Raw genomic sequence first — 10353 nt, forward strand, 5'->3', positions numbered from 1 at the left:
GTCGGGTGGACAGGCCAGTGCTGGCAGAGCGGCGGAGCACACGTGAGGCCGGATGGGGAAAAGAGGAAAGAGGTAGCTCCCGGCCCAGAGTTCAGAAGGCCAGCGGCTAGAGGCTTCCGCCGCATCTTGAGAAGAAGACAGTGACTGCCCATGTCCTGGGCCTGGAAGGGGGCCTGCAGGGAACCGCCAAGAGGCAGGCCCAGGGCAGCCTCAGCAGCACTGCTGTGTGGGGTGGAGGGGAGCAGAGGGGACCCATGTGCCCCATCAAGGCCCCAAAGCAGGCTCCCCAGAGGGCTGGGCCATGACCGGGACCTGTTGGGCCGTCAGGACGCGCCACCCCACCCACCGGCCTGTGCCGTATGCACATTCTGTGTATTTTACGTGTGCCTCCCTTGACCTGGGTGTGCATTTACACACGTAGGCATTGCTCTGCATTACCCGTACCTTCACGTAGCTGGGAAAGCTTTCTTTCTTTTTTTGTTTTTTTTTTTTCTCCCCAAAGAGCTTTAATTAAGACTTTAATAGAGCAAAGAGAGGTCAAAGTGTAGTCAGGGCCCAAATCAGAGGTAACAAAACCAAGCTGGATCCAGGCTGAAAATGTTGCCCGGAAAATCCACAGCTGGGAGCAAACCCTGGGAAGGCTTTCCGAGTTTGCGGGTGACCGTGTGATTTTCTCAGCGCGTGGTTCTGACTCTGCAGATTTCCCTGTCCTAGTGTGGAGGCAAAGGGGTTCCACCAGGGCGCCGCCCAGCCTGTGCCACCACTCTCAGGTGCCGCCGGCCCCCCACCGCATCTGCGTCTGAAGGAAGGGGCCCTGCATCTTGGTACAACTCACGGCAGAACTGGGGTCCTCTCCAGGGCTTCACCACGCAGCCGGCATCCTGGCAGGTCTCAGTCGAGGCCGACATGTGGGCACACAGCATCTGCTGCAGCCCCTGGAAATTACACATGTCAAACATGCAGCTGTCAAAGGAGGAAGAGGCCCTGAGGTGAGGCAGGCAGGACCTGAGGAGAGAGGCCAGGTCAGAAGGAACGAGGGGGCAGAACTTCCCGCTTCCTGCCACGGAGGACCTGGTCCCCCGCCATGGCCCTTCCTGCCCCCGCCCCGCCCCGCGCCCCGCACATACTCAAAAGCTCCGTGAGCGACCGTGAGCCGTCCACAGAACTCTGGCCCCGACACAAGTGTTCTGCAAGGCAGTGTCGCAAGATGGGGGAGATGCCTGGTTCTCCTGGCACCTGGAAGAGACCCACCCCAAACGCCCTAAGGACGGAGGCTCACCTCCACGCCCACCCCGCCCCAGCAGTCTCCCGGCTCTCGGCGCCCCCTAGTGGACAACATCTGAACACCAAGAGGTGGGAAAACCTGGAGCCGGGCGAGCAAGAGGCGGGGCTGTTCAGAATCGCCTGGGGATGACTGACTGACGGTGGGGCTGGGGGTGAACGCGGTGGCAATGAACTCTGCTGGGAACGGGAGCGGGGAGAAGAGTGACAGACGGGGGGGTGTGCAGCAGAGGAGAGAGGAGAAAAGGGGTGATGCCAGTCGGGGTTCTTAGTTCCTCGAAGGGGCAAAGGAGCAGGAGGGCGGAGACGGAGGCGGGGAGGTCCTCACTCCTGGTCCTCATCCTCCGAGGCCTGCCAGCTGCTACCCAGCTCCGTCTCATCTCGCGCTGGTCTGCCATCAGGCTTCCGGTTGTCGTTGCCACTGCCGCCATCATAGTTGCCACAGAAACCGCAGAGTGTGCTGGAGTAGGTGCTGCGGGGGGCCGGGGGGGGGCAGGAGGAGGAGGTCCCCTCGTCCCCTCCTGCTCACACCTCATCTTCCAGCCGTAACAAACTTCGTGCTGGCCCTAAGACATTCCACTTTTTCCCTCGCAATGACTGGTCACTATTTCTATAGTCTTTCTTTCCCTGGTTTGGCCATCTGGGGAGCTACTCATCCTTGAAGACTGCCGTCAAGGGACCACTCTTCTGAAGGCTCCCGCGACTCATTAGCAACTCCTTCTAGAACATTCCCAAAGCCTTGTGTATATATCCTGCTACTATCACACTGCCCTGAAACCATTTCCTCCCCCTCCTCAACCAAAGGGAGGCCTGCCCGTTGAGCTAGGTGTCTCCCACCCACGACTGAGAATTAGCGCCTGGGATGGCAGGGGCCGGGGATGGGAGGGGCCGGGGATGGCAGGGGCCGGAGATGGGAGGGGTCGGGGATGGCAGGGGCCGGGGATGGCAGGGGCCAGGGATGGGAGGGTCCCGGGAGAGGGAGGGGCAGAGTGGGAGGAGTGGTAGCTGCCTCGCTGGGTCGCCCCCTCACCCGGGCACGCTCACAGACAGCTGCTGGTCACCATTCCATCTCACCCGCAGACCGAATGCCGTCTGCAGCTGCACAAATCGCCCACCTGGAGTCAGGAAGCTGCCTTTAGAAGGTATGGCTGGGAGGGTGACTCGCTGACCCCCAACCTGGAAGGCGGGGCCGAGGGAGGAGACAGAGAGATCCGGCGGTCAAGGAGGACCCCCAGTGGACTCCCACATCCCCACCGCCACGCTAATGACCTCTTCTGCTCCACGTGGAATGCTCTGGAGGGTTGGGAGGCCGGAGGAGGTGGGCGGGACAAGGCCACAGCCGAGGCCGGCAGCCCTGCAGGGCTGAGTGGAGAACAGACTCAGCAGCATGGGTCTGCCCTTGAGCAGGGCGAGGGTGGTTTCGGGCAGAGTCGCGTGGACCTTGCTGAGGCAGGACACGCCCTCCTGTCCTCGCTCCTCATTCTTCACCGTCAGCCTGAAGAATGGCTCTGGGCGGGGAGAGGGGTGGAGAGCGCCCAGGGGCTCATTCCAGAAGCTTTTCTGAGCGCCCACTGAGGGTGCCACCCCCAACCGGCAGGGCCCTGCGCCCTGCGCCCTTCGAGGATAAACTGTTTATCCTCCACCTCTGGAGGATAAACCGCCAGAGGTGGCGGCTCTACGGTTCAAGAGGGGAGGAAGGACCCTGGCAGGAGTGGGGCATCGTCCAGAACAGCGTGGGGCTGTGTGCCGCGAATCTGTCCCCACAGGGGACGGGGACCTCCTCTGCCAGGCGCGCCCTAGTCCAAGCCGGCCAAGGAAGCGACGGATACAGAGAGGAGTCCTAACCCGCATTTTCCCCATAGTCTGGTCCTCACAAAGTCCTGCTTGGGGATGGACGTGTCATCCCTTGCTCTACCGCTGGCCTTGCTCCCATCTTGCCCCTGCCAGCGGCTCTGGCCCTTTCCTGCCAGCCAGTGCACCCCATGCCCAGCTCTTCTGATCTCAGACCCCACGCCCAGGCCGTGGGGGGGCATCTCCAGGGTCCTACCTGTCGAGTTGCCACAGGGTTGGGCCAGGATGTAGGTGCACTTGCCCATGAAGTTAAAGTGCCTCCCGTCGAAGGTGAAGTAATGAGGGTCTCCGTAGATGAAGCAGGTGGCAGCGCCTGCCGAGGGGACACCGGGGACATGTGAAGCTGGTTCACCAGGCCAGGCCCCAGGGCCCACCTCACCCGCCCAGTGGCCTGCCCGGGCTCCCCTGGTCGAGGGAGGGATGAGGACCCTGGTGTCACACCCACGTGGACAGGTGGGAACAGCCTGAGGGGAGGGTCTCACCATAGGGGTGGCATCCGTACTGGCCATTCTTCAGCTGGCACACTGTATGTGTCCCGCACGTATAGGGCTGGCGCTCCGTCCGACTGCCAGGCTGGCAGGGCAACGTTCTGTGCAGTTGGGGCTGAACCCCCCTGTCCCTGGCTTAGGGCAAGGGGGCCGGAGTCACGAGGCCGTAGCTCCCGGGCAGACTCTGTCATCCCGTGCTGTAGTCCCCTCTCCTCCTGCAGACCTCAGCTTGCTCAGACTCCTCTCCTCATCGCCTACCAGATATTCCTGCTCAACCCAGGCCCTTTGCACATGCTGTGCTGGAACGTGTCCCTCTCCCTCTCTCTAACCCAGTCCTGTGCAACTAGCGGAGTTCAGCTCAAGGGTTGCTACCTTCTCAGGAAGACTCTCCAGACCTCCTTGACTACCTCTGGGTACCTTTCCTTCCCAGGACTTACCACAATTGCACTTTTATATTCATCCTTGTGATTATTTGATAAGCGCCCCTGCGAGGGACCATGTCTATCTTTACTCACTATCTCGGCCCCAACACGTAGCACAGTGCCTGGCAAAGAGTTCTCATTTAATAAATACTTTACTGAATGAAAGCACGAGCCAACCTCCTATGTGCCCCCCGGAATCTGACAGCATTAGGAGAGCAAGGACATGCCCTATTCGTGGTGACCCCAATGCCTAGAGGGTTGAAGGTACCCAATAAACGTTTATTGAGTGCATAAGTGAACATACAATAAGTTCATATGTGTCTCCCGGAGCAGAGGCAAGAGATGCTTGGTACTGATGGTTGTGACAGATAGTTCTACCCGGGCTGCAGCTGAAGCTGCTCCCAGCACTGACGCAGGGACGCCCGGGAGACGGGTCAAGAGGGCTGGAGGAGGAAAGGGCCCCCGAAGAGGCAAGCAAGAAACTCGGACGCCCCACGGGGAGAACGCCGGAGCTGAGAAGAGGAACTGGATGCAAATGAATAGCTGACTGAACTTTTAATTTACAGGTCACAGAAACTTACCATAAATTGCTAACAATAATAATGAGCATTCATTAAGTAATTGCTCTGTGTCAGGATCTAATCTCACCTTCACAACAACCTAATGAGGTACAAAATCTTGGTGTGCCCCTTTTATGGATACGGGAACAGATGTGAAGAAGTCAAGAAAGAACCTCGCCCAGGGTCGCTCTGCAAACGAGTGACGGAGCGGGGATTTGAGCTCAGATTGGCCTGACTCCCGGGCGGCTCCGTCCAATGCAATGGCCACCAGCCACCTGCCACTGAGCTCTTGAGATGTGGCGGTGCAAACTGACATAGGCTGTAAGTGTAAAATACACATTGGATTTTGAAGACTTAGTAGGAAAAAAAAAAGGGTACGTAAATGATATTGATAACCATTGATTACATGCTAAAACGGGTAGATGACTGGAGTTAACTTAACCTGTTTCCTTGTACTTTTTTTTTTCTTTTCTTTGTTTTTTGGCCTCACTCGCAGATTGTGGGATCTTAGTTCCCCAAGCAGGGATTGAACCCGGGCCCTCAGCAGTGAGAGTGTGGCGTCCTAACCACTGGGCCGCCAGTGAATTCCCTCCTTGTAGTTTTGTTTTTTTTTTTTTAAATGTGGCTATTAGAACAAGTAAATGCTGTGTGAGGTCTGCACGCCATCCCTTTTGGACAGCGCTGGCCCAGAGCCTGCGCTCCACCAGCATCTCCCGGGGGGATGGGGATGGGCATCAATTAGGAGAGACGAGAACAGTATCTCCTCTCCTTTGACCTAGCCTATCAAAATTTGCAAGTTCCTTTGGAAGAAGGTTCTGGAAAGCCTCATTCTGCCCTGAAAATGCCTGAACACACTCAGTGTCCAGGGCTCTCTGTATACTCAGGGACCCCTGACTTTCCTCAGGATGGAGATAAGGGCCCTCCACCACCTGGCTGGTCTATGGTCTAATGCATCATGGCTGCCAGTGCAGGATGGAGAAATACAGAAATATCAAAGCTTCCAGGAGCACCGAGGACAGGGCCGCGGGATGACAGGATCTTCCGCACAGCCTAGTGTCAGGCTGGGCCAAAGCAGGTGCTTAACAAGTATTTATTGTGTGAACATAGCCGAGGGACTTCCCTGGTGGTCCAGTGATCAAGACTCTTGCACTTCCACTGCAAGGGGCACAGGTTCAATCCCTGGTTCAGGGAACTAAGATGCCACATGCCGTGTGGCGTGGCCAAGAAAAAAACATAATAAAACTAAGGCAAAAAAAACACACACCGAATGAATGAGTCCACCACCGTGTCACAGCTGCCCGAGAGCTGACCCCTTGGGAATGTCCCATGGATCCAAATTCATGTCACCTGGGGAGCAGGTGGCGCTGGACCCCAGGTGTTCGGCTCGCAGTCTCCCTCAGAGAGGCTGGGCGTCCTGGGGTCTCACCTTATGGTAACTGTCGAAGTAGAAACAATTGCAGGAAGAGGCATTGATGCAGCGGGAGTCGCCGAACAGAAGGCCAGGATCGCAGACACAGCCGGGCCTGCAAAGGAGCCCACAGTTGGGCGTGGGGCTCTGGCAGGACTCTGGACAGGCGCAGAGCTCATAGTGGGCGTTCGGCGGGCAGCTCCCTGAGGGGAAAATAGCCTCCGTCAAGCCCCCGGCTTTCCTCCTGTCTCCCCTCTACCCCCGACTCCCGTTCTTCTTGAAGAAGGAGGCCCATGTTACCCAGCCATTCAAAGGAAGGAAGTCCTGACACAAACTACAATCTGGATGAACCTTGACAACAACATATGCTGAGCAAAAAGAAGCCAGTCACAAACGACCACCGATTATATGGTTCCACGGTATGAAGTGTACCGAACAGACAGAAAGCAGATTCGTGGTTGCCGGGGGCTGGGGGGTGGGGGGAATGGGAGTGACCGCTGACGGGTACGGGCTTTCTTTATGGGGTGATGCAAATGTCCTGAAATGGAAACGTGAGGACGGCTGCACAGTCTTGTGAATATGCTAAAACCAGCAAATCGTACAGTTTGAAAGGCGGAATTTTTACGGCAGTGAATTATATCTCAATTAAAAAAAAGCAACAGTAAGTCTAGTGCTTGGTTCCCAACAACTCCCGGTCCCCCGTGCCCACCCCCCGCCCCCGGCCCTGTCACTCAGGCTCGTCCTCATCATTCTTTCTAAAGTCATCGTGTCTGGTTCCTCTCTCCTCTGAGACGGCAGTTTCCTACCGGAGGCATCCGTTTCCCCAGCCCTCTCTCCTCGTCACCGTCTCGGACTTTCAGCTCTTTGTCCGATGCTCCACCACAAACCTGGGGCAGGTCTCGGGGTTGCAGTGGTGGCCGGGGTCACAGTGGTCATGGAGGTACTTGGCATCACAAAAACTGTTGGCCAGGTGGGTACAAGAGTTGGGCTGGGCTGGGGTGTCGTGGGAACTGTGGGCCTTTCAGTGGGGACCGTGCAGACAGGGGTTTCAGGAGGGCCGGTGCGGGTAACGGGAGGTTTGGAAGGAGGCGCTACTGATGCAGGTCCTGCAAAGAAAATAAACCCCTGGAGTTTAGTCAGAATCGTACCACCACCCCCTTGACTCACATGCGATCGGAATGGGTGCGCTCAGAGCAGTGACTCATTCACACCTCTCCTTCTCCCCCCCGCCCCAGCCTCCACTCAGGTAACGCTGACAAGCACCGTTCCCAGCACGTGTCTGATCTTGCGCCGGGGACAGGAAACAAATAACAAATAGGATACCGGCCTTCCCTTCAGGATCACCATTCACTAGGTAAGGGGTCCGACCACAGACATCCACGGCATCAAAGTCACATTCACTCGAGCAAGCGTTCTGATGGGGCTGGGAAGGTACGGGTGGGCAGAATATAGAAAACAAAGCTGCGTGAGGACTCGAGCACAAAAAAGAGGACTTGAGCACAAAAGAGGGCTTGCATTGTAAGCAGCTCACGCAGAGAAGCCTGAGAGGTGGTCATCCTGGAGCACGGCCCCCTTTCCGGGACCTGGGGCTTTGTCTTACCTTGACAGGTCCCGTGACTGATCAAGACGAAACCCAGAGCAGCAACGAAGGCAGTGCTGGCGCCCCTCTCGGCCTCAAACATCGGCTGAAGGTACGAGGGAGAAATGAAAGTGAATGCCCGTCCACTCAGCGGCTCTCCGGGCAGAGGGTCTGTCCTCTGCTAAGATGTCGCCTTGTTGTGGCCTCAACAGTGCAACGGGGGCCCGGGCCCCTTCCAGGAGCCAGAGAGCCTCACAGGGAACACAGAGCGCCCTCTGCTCTGCTGTGGTCCCAGCCTCTCGGCCCTGCTTGTGCCCCCTGATCCCAGGCGTTATGTCCCCCTCACCTGGCCTCACAGTGACACTTAAAGAGCGACTCTCTCTGTCTCTCACCCGCATGGGCTGTTGACGTCCCGAAGGGACGGTGATGGAGTCGTTCAGCCAGTCAGCGCTTTGAGACCCAACTCGTTCCCAGAGAGAAGTTGGGGAACCGTCCGCAGGGCTCCCCAGCAGAAGCCGGAGCTTCGTGCCGTTTCCGAGGCCATACATGTGGTAGGTAAACTGCACACAGATCGCACCCGGGGCACAGAAGGTCCGGCTCGCCAGTCTGAAAGACCGGCCTGCCTGGGAGAACTTGGCAGCCTCAAGGTAGACAAAGTGACCCTCTGGGCAAAAGAAGGGAACAGGCAAGGTGAGAAACCTCCAGAGGACAAGTCTGGTGCCTTCTTGAGCGACATCTTGCTTTCCAAATGGGGATTTGATGCAGACACCCAAACTCCCCACATTGCAGTGGGTTTTTTGTTTGTTTTGTTTTTTTTCTCTGCTCATTTTAGACTTCTAACTGAAGAAGGCAGGATCAGAAGGAAAGGGAAGGGCTTCCCTGGTGGCGCAGTGGTTGAGAGTCCGCCTGCCGATGCAGGGGACACGGGTTCGTGCCCCGGTCCGGGAGGATCCCACATGCCGCGGAGCGGCTGGGCCCGGGAGAGGCCTCAACAGTGAGAGGCCCGCGTACCGCAAAAAAAAAAAAAAAAAAAAAAAAAAGAAAGGGAAAACCAAGCCAGCAACCCAGATTCCTTTGTTGGCTGCACCAGTAAATGTCTTGACTGAAAATGACCCAGTGGATTTTGAGGCCTTGGGCTCAATGAAGCACTATACCTGGATCTTCTGCGGGTTTCAAGTGACCCCAGAACCACGAGAATCCTCAACTCACTCTACCTCTGTCGCCTCCACAGCTCTGGCCCCGTGGCGGCTTCCCAGTAAACACCCGCTGGCTGATCCTTGCCACCTACATCTTGCGTCAATCACGCCAGTCGACCCCCTAGCTGGGAGCAGATTCAGTAACTCGTTGGCTTGAGGGGTCCTCCATCTCCTCACCTCCATTAAGGGAGACTCCCAAGGGGCCTGTGCCCTGGATGAGCGTATTTTTACTTCCCTGGGTCCAGTGTCCGCCATCTTGTAATGCCTGGACCCAGTCACAGAAGGGATGGGCCTCATCTTCAAAGTCACACTGAGGAAAGCTCTCTGGGGGATCAAAATGGGAGCCGTGAGAAATCTGGGCCATGCTCTCTATTCCTCCCCCATCCCCAACCCCCATTCTCAGAGCTGCTCTCACCCCTGCAGGGAGCAATGCTGGTTGCATCCACCGCCACCACTGGCTCTGGGATCTTTTCAAACACGCCCACCGCGGTGAACTGAAGAGAGAGGGAGAAGGGGCCAGGAGTGAGGAAACAGCCCAAATGTTCAGCTCCCTCCATTTGATTTTACTCTCTTCAGCGACCCAGGCACCCGGCTTCCAGGGCCCAGACCTTCAATCCTTGTCAATAACAGGTGCGCCTCCCATGTCCACGGAGACCTGACCTCTTGCTCCTCTGTACCTGAATCTGTCCCTGGCCTGTGTAATTCACAGAAACAGGCTGCCCGTTGGGTCCGGGTTGTCCTGAAAAGAGTGTGTGTTTCCGGATGCTGCCTACAATGGAAGGAACCCAAGAGAGCAGTGAGATGACGGGGGCTGGAAAATGACTTCAAACCTATACTCAGAAGGGTGAGTAGCAGAGGGCCTGCTTGGAGTGGACTCCCCTCCCCCAAGTGCAAGCAGGTCCTTCTCTCTCTCACTCTCCCGGCGCTTCTATTTTTCCAGAACCCTGTGCCTTCCACTCCCAAATTCCACTCCGCAGAATCATCTTGCAAGTATCCCAGATTTCCCTAGACCCCGAGAGATGCCCCCACATTTCCTCGTCAACCCAACCCTGGGAGAAGAGCCTCAGGACAGTGTAAATGCCATGACGTTGTCACTCTCACCCAAGACAGAAGCATAGACCATGAGGGCTGCACCAGGAGACTGGCCATGTAGGGTGTAGTGAAAGGACAGGCTCAGGCAGCGGAAGGGCTGGATCAGAGGGCTCAGGAGGGCAGATCTCTGCCTTGGTTTTGCATTCTTGGGGTCCAGGAGCATGTAGAAGCCACCTGGGAAGGAAAAGGCCAGGAAAGTGGGGGGATGGCACAGGGATAGGGGCTGCGAGGGCAGGGAGCCCGGCCCTGGGGAGCCCTAACAGTTGCCGAGGATCAGCCGGCACTGAGATGGGCCATCACACGACTGGCTGAGGCCTTGGTTCCTTCCAGAAGTGCTTGGCAGGTCTGGGTGAGGACAAGGGCGCCGCCCAGGAAACGCGGCATCCTCTCAGAAGCAGCCAGAATCTTGTCCTTTGGATTCAGACTTTTTTTTTTTTTTTTTTGCGGTACGCGGGCCTCTCACTGTTGTGGCCTCT

General features: G+C 57.1%; 1 protein-coding gene across 1 annotated transcript in view; it reads right to left on the reverse strand.

Moving 5' to 3' along the window:
- Window positions 1–427: 427 nt before the first annotated feature.
- Window positions 428–10353, reverse strand: part of LOC114484809 (zonadhesin-like) — a 15261-nt gene continuing 5335 nt past the window's right edge. The window contains 18 exon segments of the mRNA XM_055082236.1: window positions 428–710; window positions 836–1005; window positions 1128–1180; window positions 1182–1236; window positions 1610–1753; window positions 2312–2457; window positions 2551–2789; window positions 3329–3445; window positions 3615–3713; window positions 3716–3755; window positions 6029–6213; window positions 6898–7116; window positions 7611–7695; window positions 7982–8253; window positions 8963–9109; window positions 9201–9279; window positions 9463–9554; window positions 9887–10051. Of these exon segments, the coding sequence (XP_054938211.1) occupies window positions 538–710; window positions 836–1005; window positions 1128–1180; window positions 1182–1236; window positions 1610–1753; window positions 2312–2457; window positions 2551–2789; window positions 3329–3445; window positions 3615–3713; window positions 3716–3755; window positions 6029–6213; window positions 6898–7116; window positions 7611–7695; window positions 7982–8253; window positions 8963–9109; window positions 9201–9279; window positions 9463–9554; window positions 9887–10051 (2480 nt within the window). The 3' untranslated portion in view covers window positions 428–537.

The sequence above is a fragment of the Physeter macrocephalus genome, unplaced genomic scaffold (genome assembly GCF_002837175.3).
Source record: "Physeter macrocephalus isolate SW-GA unplaced genomic scaffold, ASM283717v5 random_46, whole genome shotgun sequence".
Classification (NCBI taxonomy): domain Eukaryota; kingdom Metazoa; phylum Chordata; class Mammalia; order Artiodactyla; family Physeteridae; genus Physeter; species Physeter macrocephalus.